The 23,889-nt window shown below is 42.8% G+C and overlaps 1 protein-coding gene across 3 annotated transcripts; it reads right to left on the bottom strand.

The window, feature by feature from the left end:
* Window positions 1–39: 39 nt before the first annotated feature.
* On the bottom strand, window positions 40–23,525 carry prickle1a (prickle homolog 1a). Of its 3 annotated transcripts, none has more exons than XM_026175379.2 (8): window positions 23,244–23,525; window positions 6,422–6,625; window positions 4,663–4,776; window positions 3,697–3,834; window positions 2,858–3,061; window positions 2,563–2,749; window positions 1,615–2,484; window positions 40–1,494 (listed from the first exon to the last, which is right to left on the bottom strand). In XM_026175379.2, exons 2-8 carry the CDS (start codon window positions 6,608–6,610, stop codon window positions 644–646), a joined length of 2,553 nt encoding a protein of 850 aa, XP_026031164.2. In that variant the 5' UTR covers window positions 6,611–6,625; window positions 23,244–23,525; the 3' UTR covers window positions 40–643. The 3 variants fall into 3 exon arrangements, with proteins under 3 accessions (XP_026031164.2, XP_026031165.2, XP_026031166.2); XM_026175380.2 differs by lacking the exon at window positions 23,244–23,525 and adding an exon at window positions 21,912–21,930; XM_026175381.2 differs by lacking the exon at window positions 23,244–23,525 and adding an exon at window positions 11,689–11,870.
* Between the last annotated feature and the right edge of the window lie 364 nt (window positions 23,526–23,889).

The raw sequence follows: 23,889 nt of genomic DNA, 5'->3' as shown, positions 1-23,889 counted from the left end.
AAAATGGTCACAAAAAAATCAACACCAAACACAATCAAATCATGATATATAGAGATTTTTATTGCAATTAATACCTATTTTAGCCTTATATTCCAGTTTATACATTTATACAGATTGCAATGATTTTCTTACAGTACAGTGACCCATAAATAGATTGTTCCAACAGGCTAATTATTAATACACAGTGCTTTTATGTTGGTGCTGCACAAACCTGGAAAAAACATCTGCAGAGCCTGGGTCATGTCAGTTTGTCTTTAAATTTCTGACACCCATATTTAAAAATGACTCTGTACCAACAGCCAATTGTTTAATTTTAATGCCATTTGGTATAAAGAATGACAAAGGTAGAAAAATATTACTTTAAAAAATTTCTACAATATATACAATATATCTGCACTGTTAAATAAACACAGTTTAGATTATATTTTATAAATATGTATTATACTTTACCATCAGTTTGTAATGCTATACAAGTGTACACACCTATAATAATCCAAATATGGACTTGTGTCTTACACAACCACCTTGGTAAATTGAGTGCTGTGAAGCATTTAATAGCAAGCAAACTGTTTATATTTTAAATGATGAACAAAGGGGCATCGGTGAGTGGCAAATCGTTGCCCAATGCTCAGCAGAGTAAAGCCTATGAAATTATACAGTTTTTCCCTTTGTGGCCTTTTTTCTTTTTGGATTTAGTCCATTGGCCATAAGGAGCAGAGGACATGCCTGCTACAGAGCTTGGCAAGTCATCAGTGTAATAGTGTCTGTGCGGCCTGGGCTGAGGGATGGGCTGACCCAGGAAAAAACCTTCCTCCTCAGAATCAGAGGAGGAAGATGAGCATGTAGAACACCAGTCATCATCATCATCATATAGACCCAAGAACCTTCCCATTGCTTGGCCCTGTAACCTGTAGTCGGACATGGCAGCAGAATGGGGGTGACCGTGGAATGGTTGGTGCCCCTTGGAACCGAGGGCATTCCCTCTGCGGTCCGCTTTGTTGCACATCTGGGGCCTTTCCTTAGGCAAAAGGTTTAAAGCATTGTCAGACCGGGATTTGCGGCTGCGACGCCTCCTATGGTGGTGCTGTTGGCGACCAGAGTGAAGGTCCTGGCCTTGTTCTTCAAAGTGGTACACTCTCCTCCGAGTCCGTTCACTCATAGGTGGCTGCCGCACTTGAATGTCACCATAATAACCATTGTCCACAACATCATCCGAGAATTTGACTTGCTGCGGCCTAGACTGTGAACGTGTCCTTCTGAGGGCAGGGACATGAGGTTTGGGTCTGTCCTCCTGGGGTGCTTCTGCTAGAACATTCTCCACCTCCTCCTGCTCAGATGCAAGACTTTTTAGGGAATTTGCACTTCTGTGTAACATAGAAGAGTTGAGCGTTCCCATATTACTGGTTTTCTCACAGTCTTCTGTTTCCAGTTCATGGAAACCTTGCAGGGAATATACCATAGACCTTTCTTTATTATCACCATCTACTGAGGTTCCTAGAAAGGAAAAGAAAATTTATTACATTTCTGCACTAAAATACATCAAAATCCAACTACTGACATAGCATAAAATCCTGTTATTTTCCATATCTGATTTTTAGAGTTCCATCTACTCACCAGTAATATTGGAAAGAGCAAGTGAGTCCATAGAGTCTCGGACATTCTGGTCTGTCTTCTTAAATTCATCGGTGATACACTCCAAAGAGTCGGTGTACCATTGTGGCTCCTCTCCCTGAAAACCTCCTCCAGCCCCATGATCCAGCTCCAACTCCTGGATTTTTCTGCTGCTTGCTGGACCTGGATGGCTACCATAGGCAGAATCTCCTAGCCCATCCTGTGATTGTGCCCAGTACATGTCAGCTTGGTACTTCTTGCTGGCAAGGCTTCCCCTTCCTCCCCCACCATTACTCCCAGCTTTTGAGGATACCTGCTTTGACTTGGTGTCCTTTTCTGCAATCCAGAAATCTGTAGGTCTAGAGTCGCTGGCTTGCTGGAAAACCCCTTGTTCCCCAAACTTTAACAATAGCTGAGTCATGTAGTCTTCGTGCTCAGCCCACTCTTCCTCCTGGTCGTCAGGTGCCTCATTCTCATCACCGCGGCCTCTCCAGAAGTGTTCATCTGATAAGTTCATATGGGCAAGCTTGTTGGTCAGGGTGTCATCAGCATTCCCACTCAAGCCAGGGAACTTATAGTTAACAGAGGGTGAGAACAGGAGTGACTGCCGGCACTGGTCAGCTGAACGACTGCTTTTGCCGATGCGCACACTCCGGCGGGATTCACGTGAGCGCGCCGACTGGAAGGCAGAGTCAGAGGAATCGGAAGCATGCACATCTTCCCCGAGACTGCAGGCTTTGGAGCAGTAAATACGACCCTGGTATGGCAGAAAAGGACTACCCAGTAGCGAGGTCTTACAGTGGGCACAGCTAAAGCAGCTCTCAGTGGCATGCCAGTGGAGCCCATCATAGGTCATCTGAGCATGATCAACACCTGTTAAAGGGGGAGAGCAAGTTAACATTTCTCTGTTGCTTGAAATAGTATTTTAACTCCAGAAGATCACTGTCTTACCAATGTGTTCTCCACAAGCCTCACAGTACTCTGCATAGAGAGACTCAAAGCAGCCACAACAGTACGGTCTGCCGTCCTTCATGATATAACGCTGACCTCCGAGAATTGTCTCACATTCAAAACAGGAGAAGTGTTTCATGTGCCAGTGGCGCCCCTCCGCCTCAGTACACTCATCAGCAAAGATAATCTGTGGACAAAGATGTGCATTAGTTGAGACAAAATGGTCATCAACCTTTAGAAGCTTCAGATGCAATATCTATCTTTGCAACACTGTTTTTTTTCTCCTTAGTACTACCTCATCACAGGCTGAGCATCGTGGTTTCAGCAGCTCAGCATGGTGCCTCCCGCAGTGGATCTTTCCATCATGGTAGAAGTAGATCAAATCCACGAGGAGTTCCCTACATGTGGAGCAGACAAAGCAGGATGGGTGCCAGCACAGCCCAGCGCTCGCCCTTGAAGCAAACACGGCCATTTCTCCACCGTTGATGTTTTCGCCGCACTGTAATTGAAAGCGCTAATTATCAACTTTTAAAAACAACACAAGTCACATTAAGACTGAACAATTGTCATACTTTTGTAATAATGTTTGAGTCCTACATGGGCATGGATTTAGCTTCACACAAAGTCTGAGTCTGGCTACAAAAAAACATGCCTTCCATCAGCACCTGGAATCCCACTAGGTTGTTCTCAGATTAGCAGAACATATTTTATGTCTGTCCTTCTGACTGACAAGAACAGGAGTGGGTGGTAGAGGTCATTTAAAAGGAGAAAGAAAAGGAAAAACAGCAGTCTCAGAGATTCATCAGTTTATGGGCACCCACTTGGCTGCTCACTGGTTATTGTTTAAAAAAAAGAACTTTATACTGAGCCTTTCCAGCCCAGACAGCAAACACTTTTTAGTCCATGACAGCATTTCTCTCGTTTCCAGCTTTCTTTCTGATCTAGATTAGCTAAATAGCCAAAAATGAGATGCAAATAGGAAACGTAGCAAACCCTTGTTTAATACCATTCATGGATAATTATTTTTATATAAGAATACTGTTTATATCCTTAGTTCCACAAAAACTCTAGACTACTGTCTATTTCTCAGTCATCATCGTGTTATAAACAATACATGGGCTGCATGCAACGTACATGATCACAAATGCTGTTCAGAAAATTGCGAGGCAGCAGTTTTACTGTGCCCCTCCCCAATGCTTCCTTCTTCCTCTGAACACTGAACATGTGCAGCTCCTTCTTCTCCTCCTCACTCAGGGACTGGCAATAACGCACCTGGGAAAGAAGGGAATTGGTTAGGAATATGATGGCTAGTTTCACAACCACAGGTTTTTATATCTATATATAGATATAGATATAAGAATTGGGATGATTAATGCTTCCTGAAAATCTGCTACTGAGAATAGTATATATAAGTGACCTTTTTGGATTGAGGGCGAAGTGCTTATCAGAGCAGTTTGAACAAAAGGAACTCTTGACCCCAGCTTTCCCTTCCTACACCACCCAACATATCTCCACCCACAGTCCCCGATTGAGAACCTGTTTTTTTTTTTTAGTTTTTTTTTTTTTTTACAACAGTCCTTAACAAGGGGGAAAGCAGACGTTTACACAAACAAGGCCTGTGTTTAGAGTGTAATCAAGACAGTGGGCAACAAAGGAAGACAGACAGCCGAGGCGAACTGTGGTGCCACTGCAGTGGTGGCATCACATAAAGCCTCTTTCAACCAGCCTCCCTCTCACTCTCTCTCTCGCTGAGCGGTCCTCATAAAAACCACTGCTATGGCAGGAATCCTGCTGGTGGGGGCTCACGGCAAACATCATAAAATTATCAAGTCAAAAGTAACATTGTACCCACTCTGGACGTCTACAAGCTTGCGGAACAAAAATCCCCCAGTGTGATGTCAATGGAGACGCTATGGGCGCACATTAGTGGGATAGCAATGGAGATGGTGAGGCTTGAGCACTGCAGGATGAGTGAGCAGCATCAAATGCAGCTACTCAAACACAATTGTTTTTTTGTTTTTGCTGCAATTTTGGTGCAAATGTGAGGGCTGAATTTTTACGAGACACGCATTTGCACACACAGGCACCAAAAATTCTCACCTCATTATCATGTGGTGGGAGTTGGTAGAGGAGCTGCTTGATTCTGAACTTCTCTCCTGGGCTGTTGACATATGGGATCTTGTCCTCAGGCAGACACGAAAAATATAGCTGGACCTGGGGGAAATATTAGGTTAAACACATGATGTTTTTGGTTGAATAAAAAGGGTTAGGGTTGGACAACTAAATGCATTCCAACTAATATAACAACTGAGCAATGGCTCAGAATTATTATTTGCAGGAGCAGAGAGTTGGTTTTGGTCCGCCCCAAAAGTAATTTTAAACCCAAATTTTCACCCGTCTTATTGCAGCCATATATTATCATTATTGCCTCGGATTCAATATGCCAATATTAACACAAATTCTTTTCCAAGAAACTAGAGAACAAGCACATTAATTTGTGATGAGACACATTCTGGGATAGCGCTATATAGAATGTATGGAAGAATGACTTTGTGGAATCAAAGACTTTTCCCTAATCCCCAAATCAGCTTTAATTCAAAAGTGCAACACACAGCAGTGATCCTCTTTGACGATGAAAAACGCAGGAATCATCGTCTACATAAATCTGTGCTGAACAAGCCAAGACAGGTCAACAGGTCAAATCAGTTTAAGGGTTATATTTTTCAGTGATATGGTTGTCTCTACACGGACAGGACAAAGCAGGCTGTAATTGTAGCACCCTGACCCTTGGGGCCGACTGCTAAAGACTAAACTTTATGAGGGAGGGCCCATCACAGTTAGCTAGATAAAGAGATGGGATGCCGTAGTCCTGTGTGTTAGGGGACTTCCAGCAGCTTTGACTGTCTAGAGGAGGGGTAACAGCACAGCAATTTACCCTGGCAATCACCCTCAGACCCCAACAACCACCTCTACCATCATAAATTATGCACATCACGATGCTGCTACGACCCCTTATCCAGCTCACTAGGCCCGAGGAACAGCTAGCAAGCACCCAAGCTCTAGGTGTTTCAACCCTGTAGTAGTGACCTGTAATACATAGCCCATTTAGGGAATTGGCAGCAGTAAAGGCATTACAGTTGATCTATGTGGTTCCTAAAACAAGAGACCCTGCATGTTAAGGCTTTTGCTGCATTCGCTTCCCTTCTTGCCCATCACCCACTCATTGCTTCCATGTGTGTTGTTGATCAAGGGCAATGGGACGGCTACAGACTGAGTGAGAGAGAGAAAAGAACACCAAGCAGTGGTGAGAGCAGAGTTTAAAAATTCTGAGGATCTGGGAAAGTGCCATATCTCACCGACTGCTCAACGGACACGGCTAACAGCTCTGCCTGTGGTTGTGGAGGCGAAGACTCCGATTCCTAGCTCGACCCACTAAGTCCTGCTTCTAACTCTGCGGTATACTCATGCTGCCCTTTAGTGGCAACCTCATAGAGTCTGAGAAATCTGCCACAAGCAGTGAGAACAAGGAAGCTTAATGAAATATGTTGTCCTTCCCATAGGTGCCATTTTCCAGAGACTTGGTGTGTTATTCAGTATAACACACAGTGAATAGCGTTTATCTGGGCCAGGCAAATGGGCTATAAGGGAGTTAAAATCAGGTCAGGGCTGTTTTTATTCGCTGTCTGGAGGATACACCATTATTCGTGGTGTTGATTTAGGGAGGAAATGATTTGCGAACCAATGAAATTGATACCACAGTTATAGAGAACAGTGTCCCGGTATCCAAACGGAGCAGGCTTGATTAATCTTAGCTCAGAGCGTCTTGAACTGGTGCATTTGTAAGCCACATTGTGCTTACCTGTTCAGGTCTCAGGCCAGGTGGCACCCACGCATACTCCTCCAGTGCACAGCCTGAGTCGTCATCAGAGGTTGAGCTCCGCTGGAAGCCAGATGTCAGTTTACTGATTTTCTGCTCCATCATGAAATCTCGCTTGCGTGCCCCACCCTGGAAGCCAGCCACCAGCCCCGCTGCACTCACCAGGCTCATCGGGCTCTCTTTTTACTAGACAGGTGAGATGAAAGGATAGCAAGATGGGAAGTACCGGGATTTGAGAGAGGACAGAAGGGGGAAGAGGATAGAAATATAAAGGAAAAAAAAATAGAAATGTTTGTCATCAAGCCATGACATCAGTTCCTACGTCCTCACATCTTAATCCAGCTCTCTCATGTCAGTGCTGTTCCGCTGATTGTTAACCGCTTGCTGAGTCACACCATTGCCACCTCTTTCATGAGGCTCACAGCACCCCTCAAAAACCCATAATGGTATTTAAGCAAGCTTTTTTGGTTTACTTTTAGTGATGAGTCTACTACATAAAGGCACTCATAAAGACAACTCCATCCTTTCACTGCTATTATGGTAGCAGTTAAACACGTGCCTTCCTCATGTGGTTTTTGGGGGTGCAGAGATTGTTAGGAAATTCCCAAAGCTTCATGAGGTGATGTTCTATCTCATTATAGTGACAATAACAAACTATTCAGAATTATAAACTATTTGAAGTTGCTTATAACTGTGACCATTTCTTATTAATCTTCTGCAGGTTTAAAATAATTTGTTAGGTTTATGTCTGTATGAGTCATCATTTTACTTTACTGAGAAGCTGATGATGCTATGCCCCAAGGGAGGGGGGTGGAGTTCAACACATGGGATTTGATCCTAGCTTGATCAGTTGAGCTCGAGGTCTGTATAAACACAAGCCTGGCTTTAAGACGAGGCCACCATGTGGGAAGCGTCCACAAGCCTGCTCTCTTCCTTCATCTCTTCTTTTTCTTTGGATTGCAGCAGGTTGGAAAACAAACAGTGAGCGCCTGATCGTTCTTTCATCTTTTAGATGGACAGTGAGCGCAGTGCCAGACAGGTGAAGCAGCTGGATGAATGCAGATGAATAGAGGCTGACATGGATGGATAGGACTAACTGATACTGACACTATAACCTGAGGCAACAAACAGAGCAGGGAGATAAAAGACTCGAACTGTACTGACCTCTATATATGTGTTGTCTGCAGTTACTAATGTCTTACGGAAAATCCAAACTTTTGCAGACGTGACTGTTGTGATGAGGCAGAAACAAACTAAATCTGTGCAAAGCTGGATAAAATTAAAGAAATAGCGAATAAATAAAATCACTTAATTTATTTATTAATTTGTCTTTAATGTTCAGAATATACCCGGACAGAAGGAGGGAGGGAGGGATGTCCAGAGTAACTTTAAAGTGATTATTTGACATGCAAATTCCAAGCAAACCAGGTTTTGGAATAATCATTAGGCAACCCCATCTGCCCTGATCTTTATTCATCCCTCTCCAGTCATCCCATAACTTTATTTCCTGGACTCCTGTAAGCATTTAGGACCACGAAAACACAGTCATAATGAATGCGTGTGCAGTTGTGGTAATTTCTCACTAGCCAAGAGCTCTAACTGAGATCAAATGGGAGCCCAGCCAGCATCCAGCAGCCTGGCCCTTGCACCACTTCCCCCCTACCCAAGCCTTGAACCCCTATGGACAGCAAAGGTACAGAGAGCCACAGAGAGACAGCTGAGAAAACCAAATACACTCGAGGGCAAGCCTTTGAACATAGAGATGACAGCATAGGGGCCTTAAAATCTGCTTTCTGCTCAAATGATAAATAGATCGACCACCAGTGCCACCACAACAGGTTTGAGACTGGTTCTGGGAGACTTTGGAACTCTAACGGATGGATGGAAAAGCAGTCTTTCCAAGATATTTTGTTTGTTTTGATGATGATGTAAAAGAGCACCGTCTAACAATTCAAATTTCCCATAGGTGCTGGCTGACCTCAAAAGCCATATCATTTTTATAGTCCATCAAACCACTCAATGATCCGTCCTGAGGCTGGAAGCACTGTCATCGCAGAAGAGACCACTCCCATCACGACAGAAATGTTTCGTCATAGTACAAAAGATGATCAGAACCTCTTTGAAAAACGTTGCTCTCTGTTGTAAAAAAGTAGACCCAGGTCATTCCAGCAGGTACTTCAAGCTTTTTATATAATTTTATGTTGCTTAACCTCTGTAAGGAATATGCAGACACAGGCTACTCTACACACAAATACATAGAATACAGAAATAACTATCAATACCTTGTCAAAATCAGGTGCTCGTGTCGATTCACTCTGTTAGTGAAGACTGATATATTAGCATGTCAGACCTTTCTCTGATGATTAACAGATCCACGAGACATGCAGGTTCAGGCAGCTACTGGCTGTTCATATCAGCTCATCTTTCTCAAAGACAAGTCAGCCACTGTGGCATCGCTACTACTAATGACTGACAAGCCCCCCCCCTTAAGCTTATCCAGTCATAGACTATCAGTGTTAGGTGTGATGATAATGGTGTTAAAGGATTCCTGGGCTTTTGGGAGGGTTAATTTAGGCTGCCTTGTACCATAAAGTGTCAGGTCAGGCGGATTGGCTTATAACATATCCCGTTAAAATGCCTCTGATGCCCTAAACAATGGTGCCTTTGTCAAGTCACTGAAGGTTTTATCCATCAAGAGTCTGTTTATCCCTTTGCAAGTATTTTTTTTCCTGAAGATGCCACGTTTTATCTTGTCACATATGACAGTCGAAGCCCTCGAACCCAGATAACCTGTCTTCAGATGAGAGAGCTAGGGATGGAATAAGGCACTCTGTTGTTCTATTCATATCTATTGACTTGCAAATGAGACCAAAATAACCTACAAAAATGTGCCCTTGTTTGAGAACAGCTTGGGTTTCACGTGGGAGATAGCTAACTATAGGCAGGTTCAGTCAGGAGGCAAGAGGCTCACTTCAGAGCCACACATTTTAATCAGGCACAAAATCACTCATGTGCTACATTTGCTGGAATTCTTGCTTTCACATGTTGGCTGGGTATCTGCAAGGATGTCTCACACAGCCAAACCTGACTCACAGGAATGTCAGGCTTGAACTTTAGCCAGGCTCTCGAAAGCAATACGGCGTTCACGCAGCTCTGTGTTAAGCAAAAAAAAAAGTTTCTCATACATCTACAGCTGGTTGCATGCTAATTTTTCCTTTATCTGTCATGCAGTTCATTTCCTCTGGCTTTACCCGAAACAATTCCTTAACATTTTGAATGACAGAAGCACTGAGCCAGCTAACTTCACCGTGCTCATACTGACTGACTCATCACTCAGGCTGGCTTTTATAGTTTTTTCCTCTAACAAGGGATCTATGGTTTGTGAGATTAGTTTTAACCCTCTGCCCCCCTTCCCTTTTCACCCTCCACCCCACCCCCCAAGCCCCTGCCCTGCCCTCCTCCCACACTAGCCAGACCCCTGCAGTCCCGAATGTTTAACAGCCCCTCACTCCTTTGTAAAGGTGCTTGTTAACATGGCTTTGGGAGCTGCAGGTCTGCATATCTGACTGATCTACCCACAGAAGGTAGTGGGGGTGCTATTAGACTGAGGATAAAATGGGGTGACTGACATGTATGAAAATGTTAATGTCCTTTTTCCACAAAGGAGAGGGAAGTTAAGTCATGCCAGGAGAAAGAGGGAAATCTTTAACAGACGCGCTTGCTTTGAAATGTTTTCAGTGATTGCTGATTTGAGAACATCCCACGACTTACTGAAGGAGGGAAGAGCCCCGTGTTCTACGGAAAGCGGACAATGGAGCTTACATTCCCACAAATGCTGCATAACAGGACCTCGGTGACTGTGTGGGTTCAGACGTGTTTCATTAAAGAATAAAACAACCACTTATTTGAGTTCACCCTGAAGAACGTCCTGTCTGACTGTAATGCCCGACAGCAGTGGTGCGCCTAACTACAGTGCAATGCATTATTTATCGCTTTGTTGAATACAGAACTCTTGAAGGACCCCATGCAGCGACTGACCAATAAATACAATCAACAGTGACATTTTTAAATAGTGTTCGACAACACTTAAACCATAGTCCCCCCCCCCCCTCCAAAAAAAATCCAGACACTGGAGCTTTGGATTAACAGCCCTTGAGAGAGTGCACAGGAAAAATAAGCAACTTCTGGTCTGAATTACTGTCTATTTCTTTAGGAAGTGGATGATGGACAGGCACACAACCCAACACAGTGTTCTCTGTCAGTTTAGGCTGGCCCTACTTGTTTAACTTGGCTTCTGCTAGCTGGGTAATGCAGGATAGGCTGTAGTTGGGAGAGAAAAACAAGAATTTCTGTTCACTGTCCCTGCATACTTAAGCTTGAAGTCAGACAAACTCAGTTTATTTTTCATGTCCAACAAGATTGAAAAATATGCAGCATATTATTTATCTCCCTGCACACACGCAAATATTTAAAAATCACTGCCTGTCAGCCTTTGGCCGTTAATGTAGTGTCAAAAAAAAGAAGCAAAAAAACCAACCTCTGGGCCAGATGAAGTTCATTAGAAAAATGACACCCCTGTGCTAAACTAGAAGCCTCGTGCCTATAAAATAAATAAATAAATCACATTTTAAAAAGCTGAACTTGTAATTGAGTAGTATTTATGATTCAAAAATGAATAAAACTACACAGCATCATCAAATCAAAACCCGGAAAAGCGACTCAAAATTTGATACCAGTCAGATTAGAAAAAGTCAAGGTCAAAATGCTACTGAAAAAAGAGCTCGACGGGAGGATAAGTTACGCAGTGCAAAGGTGCTATAAGGAGTTGGAGTTTGGTCAGCTTATGGAGGCCTCTGTTTGTGGCCGGGGAGTGTTTTTTCAAGACCAAATGGATGGGAGTGACATCCCCACAGAGATATACACTACTGTGCTGGCCAGCATGGACTAAGATTCAACACACAGCAGCAGACTTCAAATGCACTAACTCGTGCATGAGACCTAAAATCAAGTCTGATTCGTATATAAGAGACAACTTCCACAAAGACCAGAAATTGCCTGTATTTGGGATGTGCTACATGTTTTACAGGCGAAACATGCATTTGCAATCAAGCAATCCACACATTCATTCAAATACATTTAATCAAGGAGTTACGGTGCAACTTTTCCATTTTCTTTCAGCCTCACTACAACCAAAGCAAAGCTCTCAGAGGAACCGGTTTACATCTCATTCATTTTCCTGCAGATCTTACCTCAGTGTAGGCCAACTCTCCTGACGTGAATAGAGAAAACGGATCTTGTCGCCACTATATCCAGTCCTAAATTGTTCTGCACTCCATATCTATGTAAGCTCCTCTAAACTCTAAATCCAGGACAGCAGCAGCCAGGCTTCTCTACCGGAGCTGTCAGCACAGTAACAGCCCATATCAAAGCTAAGACTGTATAAAGTCAGAGAGTGAGCGAGGTGTGTGTGTGCATGTGCCTGTACACGGAGGAGCCCAACCAGATGGTCATCCCACCCTCCTCTCTGTCAAACACTCCTCCTCCTCCTCCCCTCCTCTTTCTTCCAACCCGGCCCTCTTAACCTCAGCCCGGCCCTTAAACTCAGAGGCAGCGAGTCATGGCTGGGTATGGCAGAGCGAGGCGTCTCTTGCTTCAGTCAGCCCCCCCCCCCTCTCGTACTTCAAACACATGCTCCCAAATGAGAATCGCTGGTAGAGCTCGCAGAAACCGTGCTTTAAAGCAGCACATCAGTGATGGCAGAGCTTGTTTTGCCAGGCTAACCGCCCCGTATCCACAACAGCTTTCACATGACGCTCTTCTTTCTTCTTCCCTATCAACGGCTTAAAGATGTGGGGACGGCGGTGAATGTTGAGTCAGGATTTGGTTTATTTGGTGGTTTGACATTTCCTTTGTGCCTACATGTAAAGTTAAAGAGAGCTGTCTGCTAACAAAAGTTTTGATTGTAGGCTTATTGTTAGATCAAATGATATATATATGTATTTTAATTCTATAGAAAGATTGGTTTCAAGCATCACAATAACTTTTTCTACTACCTGAATGTGATGTCAGCATTTCTGTATGAGACCAGTCATCCGGTTGTGAATCAAAACGAGTCCTCCATGCAAGTTACTCCAACCACAAAGCCTCACACTGTCTAAACTAAACACACACATGTAACCAAAGTTATCTCCAAGATGAAACGATTAGGTCACTATTTGATAAACAGAATTAACTGGTCTTAATAGTTGCTCAAAATTAAGATATTATATATTAGCAATATAATATGTATTGTCAGTGAAAACAATCATTACCCTAATGTTTACTCCGTTATCACAAATGAGAAGGAATTAAAATGACAGATATCTATAAAGCCCAAACGTACAGATCCACCCACGCAGTGAAACTCCCTGGAGAGGACACTGTTGACCTCTGCCTCTCCTTCACCTCTGCTGGAATGCCAGAATGTGATCCTCTTCCTCTTGCCTCAGAAAATAAAAGTTGCTGGTTCAGGTCAAACTCTGGACAGTTGCACCTTTTGTGGTTGTTTAATTGCAATATCAAAGTGTTACTTTTGCCCAAAAGGACATGTTTACGGTGGACATAACTTCCAGAGCACTAGAAGTTCTTCCTCGTCAGAGAGGTTTTGCTGTCGAGTATAAAAACACTTAGACTGTAAAACAAAGCAGTAAGGCATTTTACTAGGAAGCAAGGAATCTATTAAACTGGTCAGATTGCTTTCTTTCTAAACATTTTAGAAGCTGTTTGTTCTTAGGAGATGCAATGTTGGGACCTAACTCTGTGAATGGTGTTTTTCTTTGAGGATTAATATAGAAAACGTTTTATGTAATGCATTGAACTTAATCAAGCGGAGAATCATTGTCTACATGCGAAATACTCAGTTGGCCTTTTAAAAAGAAAGTTGTTTAAAAAAATAAATCATATATTAAAAAAAGGCTAACAACTCATTTCTAGCACATGATGAACACCATCTGAGTAGCACTTTTTCCATCCTCCACACGCCTACATACTTTACACCATTATGTGCCAGAATATCACAGCTTGGGTGGTGAATGATGGCTGTCATTTCAATGGAAAAAAATGGAGCTTATATCTGTAAATATTCTGTTTATAAAGTACGGGATTTAACCCCTGCCAGTGCTCTTGCAGTCGAGCACTGGGACAAAGCCATTGTTGCAGTCAAGGCCGGGGAGGAGAGGAGCCCTTTCACAGCAAACTTCAGGCCTTTGTGTTAATCCAAAGACCTAAGCACCATGCTCCATTAGCAAGTCTTTTAGGAGAGGAACAACACAATGTACCCCCGTCCCCCAAAAGGAGGATTCATGAAATGCAAAGCTAAGATGGTTCCTCTAGTGTGGGCAAAACACCAGACCTGGATTGTTTTTCATTTCCTCAACATACAGAAATTAATAACCTGCTTATTTCCCACAAGAGAGAAACTCAGATATGAATGTGCAGACATCTCATCAAAGACATCTACCCAGGAACGTGCAGAGTGGCGAGTATCGATTTATGATTACACCACTCTAAGGTTAGAAGTAGCCGGCTGCACAGTTCAAGGTTCGCCGCAGATAGCTGAAAAATATAAAGTCGGACAAGTCACGGATCCCCGACCCTTGACCTGTGAGAACATCAGATGACCCATAAATCTATGGCCCTAGGGATTTACAGCCCTTTCCTCTGTCATATTTACAATGACCTGAACAGCATCTCACACCTGGTCTGTATCTTCTCACTGCTGTAAAAGAAGAAGAACAAAACAAAAAAAGCATCCTGTGCTACTGGCAAAGTAGTTCTGAACTAGCACGCCCTGACAATGACAGGACAGGGAAGATGATCATCAGAACCATCACCTGTGATAAATCTGCATTCTTAACACAATCCCAAAGCAGGGAACACACAAAACTAAGAATCTGGTCAAACATTATTGCTATATCTACCACTAGTGATTCTTATAGTGGAATTAGCACAAATTAACATTATTAACTGTTTGTATTAGTCAAGTTTTGGACTACCAGCGAAGGAGGCAAATGGAAGGTCAGTCTCTAACTCACAGCTATTGCTGAACTATTGTTGAGAGTTGCTCTCGCTAGTGTGTGAGCCACCTTATAAAAAGTAGGCATTCAAGGTTTAAATGACTTGCCAAGGGGTATTAGCAGGACACAGGCCCAACAAAAGCTTCAGTTATAAAGACCAATAAAAGCCTATCACCCTACAGTAACAACAATCCTTTTTACGCCTTGAAAGAGGGAGGAAAAGGTCAACTGGTGGAGCAGTCAGCGCATTGATATTGACTTAGCTAGATTGGTGCTGACAAACTCAGGTCAGACTGTGGGCTTGTTAGCCCTATAACCCTCACATAACCCCTTTTTACTGTTTCAGTCTGACACATTGGAGGCAGCTGAGGGCAAAGCTTAGATCTAAGCTTCGTTTCTGACAGGAGACATTTGTAAAAATTAAAGAGATATATCTGCTCATTTGATACTTGACCCCATAAGATCCCGTGTTTCTCAAGGGTGCTGAATTGGAAAACATTTATTGGACTCTATTGCTAATGAGCTACAACTACATGTGAACATTTCCACTTCAGCTGAAATTCTAATTTCCTCATCAACCAAATAGAAACACAAAAGTTAACGATGCTTAAAAAATGTCGATAATAGAGGCCACCTGGTTTTATTTATTAGATTACTGTAATGCTATTGTCTAAAACCAATAATATAATAGTGATGAAACAGATGATCTATGAATGGGCCTGGCTGCATGGAACCAATCTATGAACAAACACTATTTCTTTACTCATTAATTTCTGCTTTATTCAATTTGCCACACTGGTGTTGTGTCATGTATGATGTAATGCAACACGTTCTCAAGTTGCAATAAGCAGTACGCGGCATGCTGCATCAGCCCATTGTTTCTCCGCTTTATCGTTAGTGCTTTGCCAAACGTTGCAGACGCGCACGATCGGGACGCCTTGTTTTTCACCCTCAATTTGACACCCTCTCACACAGTTGTAAAAGCCGGACCTCATTGGGAACAATGGAAAGTGGAGCGACAGAGCTCCTGGGGCTGTTAAAGAGAGGAAGCCCCTTTATTTGAGGATGCTATAACTCAACAAAAGCCTGTGGCTGTCTACACACAGAGCAGGCTAAGGATGAATGGGCTGCTCTTAGACTACACACTTGTGCTAACAAAAGCGGTGGATCAGCAAAGGGCAAAGCCACTCATGTGTGGTCTCCATGGGCAAACTGTGACGAGTATATACATAAAATAGCTAAACAGTCCTATTAACACCTCAAACCAGCATGTTCGGCCAAAAAATCTCTGCTTTAACACCGTCTTGTTTCTTCAGCTGAGCTTTGATATGATCTTGGTGACCTTAAAAGCTGTTAATTTATATGACACGTGATAAGGTTTAATTACTCCTCTTAAAACAGCACCCAATTTCAAAAAGGTTTAATTTATGACCTCAATTTTTCAGAGAATCTAACACACGTGCACGCACCACGGCCCCTCACACTTGATGGGCTTTTCTCCTTAACTCTCCTCAAAGTTCAATAGTATATCCTTCCTCTGGAAATGGAACTATTTCCTGTCTTCCCAACTTCCCACCAGTTCAAACTGTCACCTGAATGAACACGGGCAACACTTTAAAATGAAGCGCTTTCGTGTATAAGGAGACGACGCGGTCCAGCAAAGAAGAAGTGGCTGACAACTCCCACACGTGGAAGCATTTTCCTGAGCCTGGCTTCAAAAGGCAAACCGTGGAATCCAACAATACTCTGAAACAGTTAAGAGCTGCTCAGTCAGGATCCCACTAATGATTAACATTCCTGAAGAAACGCTCTGTTACAGTCTTTTTAGAGCGTTCTAATTAAACACATGCTCCAGTGCCACAGCACAGAGGGAACTTGCAACTGCAAGCGGGGATGCTTCTTTCCAACTCGGCTTAATTGGACACAATTTAAGTCATTAAGGTGGTAGTAAAACAGCAGAAAGAGCAAAGGAGAGGCCCAATGATCTCCCCTGTAAGGCTCCCCGTTGCTCTGATGTTGTTGACCCTTTCACCTTCTCATGTGACTCACATTAAAAAAGAGGGGTGGAAAAAATGTACAGCTGAAGTTAAATCCAGTCCAGAAAGACCCATACTGGCTTGTTAGTTAAGCATGTATAATGTAGTTGCAAAACTGAAGTAGACCATGAGGTTATACACGTTTGGAGGTCCTGTATCCTATGAGACAAAGTTGTACACGAGTATCTTTGCATGTGTTTGCCACATTGGGCTGCTTTTATTAGTATTCCGCTTGTTGTGCATTATTGATCATTGTGTTTCTACCTGATCTTGCTTGTTGACATAATCTATACCGGCTTTCTATACATACGCTGTCTTAAAGCATGAAAGATGCTCTTTTCCATAAAGATGATCACTCGACTATACAGATCTTTTTCAGTCTACGAGACAAGAAAATTGCATTTTTGAGGCAGAAAAGGAGGAGAGAGAAACAATGAGCATGAAACTTTTAAAGACTTCTTTCCAGCCATGTATCCAGGTTAAGCTTTCTGCTGTTACTGTATACTCGTCCCAAACCAATACTCTAATTTTTAAGAATCATAAAACCTTAATTATACCATCTCAATATGTGCTTTTTACATTTCTATTTTCCTCTTAATGTGAGTCAGGAATTGACTACTTCTTTATAGAAATGTGATGTAATGTCTATGTCAAGTGTGAAGCGGTGTTGAGGATAGTGGCTGATATTTTGCTGGTGCATCATGACCCATTGAAAAAATTGCCATTGGTTGCTTTCCATTATAAAAAGACTCTCACTGATTAAATCCCTGAATTAAATCAATTCTTATTCTTTACACCCATTTTTGGTCGCCATGTCTTTAGGGTCAGGCTGACATCTGTGGTTTGAATTAGTTGTTAGAGTATTAGAGCAAGTATAACTTTTCAGTAGTTAATGACCTGTCCAGCTTACCAACAAATGAGTTGGAGCGTGTGAATGTTTCACTGTAAACATGGAGAGGTCCAATCTGAAGCCCTGTGGGAGCCTCGGTCAGTTTATCAGCTATACAGACCAGACATTAGTGGCTGGGATCAGCTTGTGTGTGTGTGTATGTGTGTGTATGTGTGTGTGTGTGTTGGCAAAATGTGTGGAATGGAAAAAGGGACGAAACTGGCTGCATTATCACCCTCCAAATTACAGATCCCAATCCTCTAGGGCAAATCCCATTCCTAGAAACCTTGCATGTAATGTGTCTGTTACTGTCAGCATCAGCGTGTTATTTTTGGAGCTGCTAATACTGAGGTCACTAATGACACCAAACCATCTTCAGCGATGGAACACGTGAAGGAGTTTAATAATATCTGTTATGTTTCTTTTCCAGATCCAAAAATGTCCAACGAGCTCTCTGAAGTGTGCTTCTGTACAAACAGGTCACATACAAAGATGCGCACATCTGCTGAGCCCCTGCTTTCTGTTTTCTTTGGGAGCCCAGCCCCTAACAGGAAGACAGCATGAGCACAGCAAACAAAAACCCGGCTCTTTGAACTGGCCTCTCACTAGGAGCTGCCATCGGGTTGTTGTGGCCAAATGAAATGAAATGTTTCTGCGTCAGCTCGGTGAAGCCACTGCGGGCCTCAGGCTGCTCCTCTGCAACACATGTCCTCAGCTGGCCTTTGCCAATATTAACCCATTTGTATGTTACCCACATTTACTCACCTTTACTGTGATGCATTTTCTCAGTGTGAACAGATTACTGAAAATTATTCGGGTAGCACATATTATGCATAAATCGAATTTTCGTAAATGACAGCTGTCAGATGGCGGTCAGACTCAAAATAAAGAGGATGATGAGTACATCAGGCAATTCTTGCTCTTACTCTTTAACAAATATAAAATAAATGTGGTTTTGGTTACAATGTCTGGCTAAACAACTTGAAGTTTGATTTAACTTTGAATATGGCATTTTTTTCTCCCTTAAAGCTACACAGCTTAACTATACTGGATCTTTTTCTTCATTTTAATACAATGTTTCAACTGAATTCAGTTCTTACTGAACAAAAATTAATCAGAGTATTAATATCAGCATTGTCTGCATGTTCTGCAGAGAAATTATGGGTCCTGGATTCTATATCCATGCTACATCGACACTAATTGCACATTGTTTCAATGGCACAATGCGAGGGATATGCCAGAAATAGCTTAGAGGATCCACCCCTGCAACACATAAGACCCAAAGCTTCCACTGCCATACAGCACAGGGCCCCCACCCAGAGGTCTTGCATCCAAGCCCAGACATGTTTGCTTGCTAGGGGAAGATTTATACACAATATTGGGCAGGTTTAATGTTGCACTTGATTGGCCAATACATTAGGTGACCTTTTGCCCTTGCAAGTATTGATTGCTGTGACACTTGTATCTTATGTTGTACCCAACCTCAAATCCACTTATGTTTCTATCAAATATTGTATGGTGCATTGAATCTAGCATAGCAATGTAATTGGGTTTCTACCATATTCAAACCTTACATGTTTATTTGACAAAGAACTTTCAGTTATTAAACATTTAGTATTGGCTTTGATTAGGAATTGGCTACCATGTATATCCCTAACCCTGACACCCTGAAGTATAGTGTTGCTTGAAACTACAGTAAATGGACGATCGGCTTTGAAGCCAAAAATATGTAAAACTTTAAGTGAAACAGGCCTAAAGCTGGAATGGGGTAGTGCATTGACATACTGCTTTTTGTCCCTTTTAATCTTTGTATGATATATTGTAAGAAATGTTTTAAATGAGTTATTATAGTCAACTTCAGCACTATGCAATTTGGGAATACATCACTCTGCATGCATTTATTTTCCAACCTAATTACTGGTAGAGGAAAATATGGCAACTTTTATTAACTAAACCTTCTTAGAGGAATATTCTGGCAGATTGTCCCTACTGTAACCTTTCTGGGGGGGGGGGGGGGGGGGGGGGAATTCCCCGGAAATACCTTTGTTGTCAGCTGAAAAATCTCTTGCCCAGCCCTGCAGCGTCCATTTTTAAACCCTGCTGACCTTTTCCATATCATCCACGCTCACTGACTACACCCCTGTGACAATGCCAACAGGAGGAACAAGAGCCACAGGAAGGGGCTGAGTTGGGGGAGTGTGTTTTGCATATTTTCAGCCGGGGGTCCGGAAAGCTTTAACTGAATCCCCCGTTGTGTGCTGGGGAAGTGAGCTGGGCTTTTTAATGACAACTCTGCGTAATATGTTTTCTTTTGCTTCTAGTCCTGCGATGCTTTGATTGCTTGGATGGATCCCTATAGATGTGGAGGACAAAGAGAAATCACACCATTCTGCAAGCATTCCCGTCTGGCGCAGATGAATTTCCAGAGCCACAAAAGTTGCTGACATTTGGTATCTTTACATCTGTTATTCCACCTTCAGGCATGTTGATGATAATCAGCTTCTTAGCAATGCACCATGATTATCATGCAGTATACATCCAAAGCCGATCATCATGCCTCTATACATGGTGATGATAAAGAAACGTGTGTGTGTGTGGAGTATGACTTTCATCATCTTGGTGGTCTGATGGTTGGTCGCACAATTATGCTGTGTGGTTGCAAAAGATCTGCTGGGGCATTAAACTCCTGTCTGCGAGCCAAACCCGTTTTCCTCTAACATCATCCTGCAGCTCCCAATAAACAGAGTTGTGCCTGGAAGCGCTAAATCACTAACTACCTCTAATCACTTTAGAATAATGCTTAACATGTGGATCCAATGTGCGCCACCGCTTCGGGCACATTTCCCACTCTTATACATGATGCCGTTTGAAAATTACACAAGGGGAACTGTACCGTATAGCAAGCACAAAGTTATATTCTGTCCTACAGGAAGCAGGATCCACAATAGTTATCCCAAACACCACAATCACACTGTCACAGGGCCCTAAACTTGACCATCTGAGCCGCCGTCCAATTCAGCCAGGCCCAGTGACCACAGCTTCAGGGACCACCGGCGTTTAAACAAGCCATATTTCTTCCAATCTCCTGCCAACCTACCACAAACAGTTTACAGTCAGTAGACTCTGCTCTCTGGAGTTTGTCTATGGCAACTCGACTCCAGTGCCACATCTCCCCATCCAGAGCCGTGAAAGACTGGCCTCCTCTGACAGATCCTCACAACACACGGCCCCTGTCCTGCTCTGCTTTTAGCCCCGCTGCGGTGAGCTGGACCACGTCTGGGGGATAAAAGGCTGCCAGAGTGTTTGGCTTGCAGGCAATTTACGCGGACGCAAAGGTGATTCATTCTAGCTTCGCACAAACAGGCCTCTGTGTAAATTTCACTAGTGCTGGGCTTTTAAATCAACATTTGGAAACGTATACATATGGGCACCAGGACTTAAATTCTGCCCCTTCGCACTTAGCTCTGCAGACTCTAGCGCTCTCCAACACCTACTTACAATCTCTCTCTCTCCTAAAAACCATCACCTTTTCTTAGCAATGCATTGTAGTACTAAAATAAACCATCAACATAATCTACTGTTATGAAGCAAGTGCACATAAACATCAAGCTTGCTGTGAAGGATCAAATCTGTTCCCATTCCTGAGTCCAAAAATGATGATGAGGCCAACTACACCCCCCACCCCTTATGTTCACACACAATCCTGCACAAAGCACTTTAAAAGTCTTCTGATTCTATTAATGGCACCTTTGAAGCACCTCGAGGCTTTGCAAATGAGACGTGAACAAGCATGGTGTGGCATGTGGTGCTGGTCCAAAAGCACCACTTTGTAAATCATTTAGTCCATAAATAAACCTAATATTCTGAGAGACTTCTTACCTTTAGCAGATCATTCAAAGTATAAGCTCACATGCCCCCTTTTCATTCTCAATCAAGTAAACACTGATGCCTGCAGTACGGTAAAGTAAGAGATTTTAGTGGCTATGCAGCATTATTTGACACATTAAGTACCATGTGCAGTGAAATACAATGTAAATCATTAATTTGAAAGTATGAAAATATGTATTAGCTACTGGATCCTGAATTTCTTTAAACGTGGGCTGTGGTGACACTGATATGTCTTTGTTATGTGCTGAGCACTAAAGTGCTAATAAACTTTTATTTATATGTAAATTCAAAAGATTGTTTGCCTTATTTGGTTAACTCTTGACTCCAAGGCAGTGAAGCCGTCAACCTGCAATCTGGCCACTAGGTGACACCACCACCTTAACTCTCTGTGCTGCCGTTTCTATTCCTACTTATATCTGTTCTCTCTCAAACTACTCCTTTGTTTGATGTTTTTCTGGACTGGCGAACGAAAAAAAATATTTAAAGTGCGGTAATAATGGCTGGGTGGGGTTATATCTGAAAACAGTTTCTGGTACAATTATAGCAGGAAATGACCTTGGAAATCATACTGTGATGATACTGTCCAGAGTCTGGAGTAAACATACCTGCTTTGTGTTGTCAAAGTGCTCCATTCTTTTAAATCCAGTCTTACTTAAATTGCCATGCAACGTCTCAAATCACGTCCACAAACCAACAATTTAGTGTCCAAATAAAGACCACACCACTCTCTTCCACCTAGCTCTCCATGGCTAACTGCCCCGAGCTCAGCAGTGCTTTGTTTTCATCCGCTGTGCTCAGTGACAGATTTCAGGTTTGAGTCTTGCTTTTACACTTAGTCGAAAGTGGGTCTCCTCAAAAAGACACGCTCAGGGTTTAATGGCTTCCCCCCCTGGTCCATTGAGGACAAATTATTATTTCAGGCAGCCTTGGTTAAATATAAACAGTATGTGCTCTCCTGTGTCTCGTAGGTTTAGCTCTTTGTATCACAGCTGAGGATGGAAATATGTGAAACTTGAGGGTGTGTCATTTTTCTCCAAAGGAAGGGCTTTATGGCATGTTTAGCTCTGTGAGAGGTCCATTAGGAGTGATGAATTCACTCAAGAAGGTTGGAGTCCTTTCCCCCTTTTTTAAGTTCAAGCTTTTTTTTAATCGATATTTTAGGCTCTGTTTTAAACCCACACAGAGCAAAACAAAGTATATCAGATCAAAACAAGCTATCAAGAATACGTTTCCAGATGTTTTCATGTAGCTATTTAAATACAGTTAAAATACCCTAAATGTTGACGTTCTCACCTCATACATCATGGTAAAGAAGAGGGGGGAGTTTAAAAAAAAAAGTGGGACTAACTTCTCATGTGTGACTAAGTTCTGGTTCACTCAACAACAGTCGTGACAGCTATGCGAAGCCTGTGGCGGCGGACAGGCAGCGGTCACGGTGCGCCGACCAGTTGTCACCGAAGTGACAGGCGACAGCTGAATCTATACATCTGGAGGCCCAAGGGACGCCACGTCCGAGTGTCTCTGGTCAAGTTTTTTCAGCGTCAGAGAAACGAGGTTACTGTGACTGTACGCGCAGGGAAAGTGAAACGTGTCTCTTTGGAGATGTCGCTGCGTAAAAGCCCCCAAAACTGCGCAGGGAAATTAAAACAGGTTTGCTGACTTTATGTAGATGACACTAGTGGCATATAGTCTCTGCAGAGTATGTGCGTGTGTTTCACAAATGCTTAAAAGTTGTTGGAGTTTTTGTTTGTTTGTTTGAAATTAAAGTATCGTCAGCTTTTCCACCGATGCATTTAGAGTAATTAGCGTAAAACTGCAAAAATAACACAGCCATCATAAAAAACAAAACAAAAACAAAAAAACAAGCAGAGTGGGTGGGATTGTTTACAAACTAGGTAGACCTGAGTTAAACGCTCTAAATGACTTGGTCTGCTCACCTCCAAAATTGCTCAGTCGCAGTGAACCAAGTATCCAGAACCAATATTCCCGAAGTTAGAAAAGCTGCGTCTCATTGGTATTAGATGCACAGTCCAGAGAGGATGTCCCGGAAAGCTGAACCGAGAGCTGCGCAGAGCGATAAGCTTAAACCCCAGATACTGAATGCATTGGAGAGGAGCGCTGAGAGAGCTTGGTCTTGACTTCTCTGTCACCACATCCCAGTCGTTTCAGCGGCGCGCGGTGCGCTGCGGTGCTCCTCTCAGCGGTCACAGTAAAATGACATTAGCGTTGCTTGCTGCTTATTGGCTTAAACGAGCAGCCCCCACCATTCCAGCAGAGACGGGCTAGTCCCTCCAGCATGGTGGACAAATGCTCCTGGGAGTTTAACGCTTACCTTAACTCTTAGTTTAGGGGGTGAAACCTACTGAATAAGATTTGTCGACTTTACCTAAAGTTTACTTTGGTCTTTATTTTAAGTAATCAAGAAAGCTCACCTTTAAATTTCTCTACTTCTGTGCTGCACATAATTAAGTAAGTCAACTCAAAAGTACAAGCTTTAAGTTGGTGTAGATACAAACTCGTTTGTCCTTCTCGCCACAAAGACTTATGGAAGGTAAGTCTATCAGCCTAATAACCCCAAAAAGC

Source organism: Astatotilapia calliptera, chromosome 7 (genome assembly GCF_964374335.1).
Source record: "Astatotilapia calliptera chromosome 7, fAstCal68.1, whole genome shotgun sequence".
Taxonomy (NCBI): domain Eukaryota; kingdom Metazoa; phylum Chordata; class Actinopteri; order Cichliformes; family Cichlidae; genus Astatotilapia; species Astatotilapia calliptera.
This window is presented reverse-complemented; position numbering and strand designations above follow the sequence as displayed.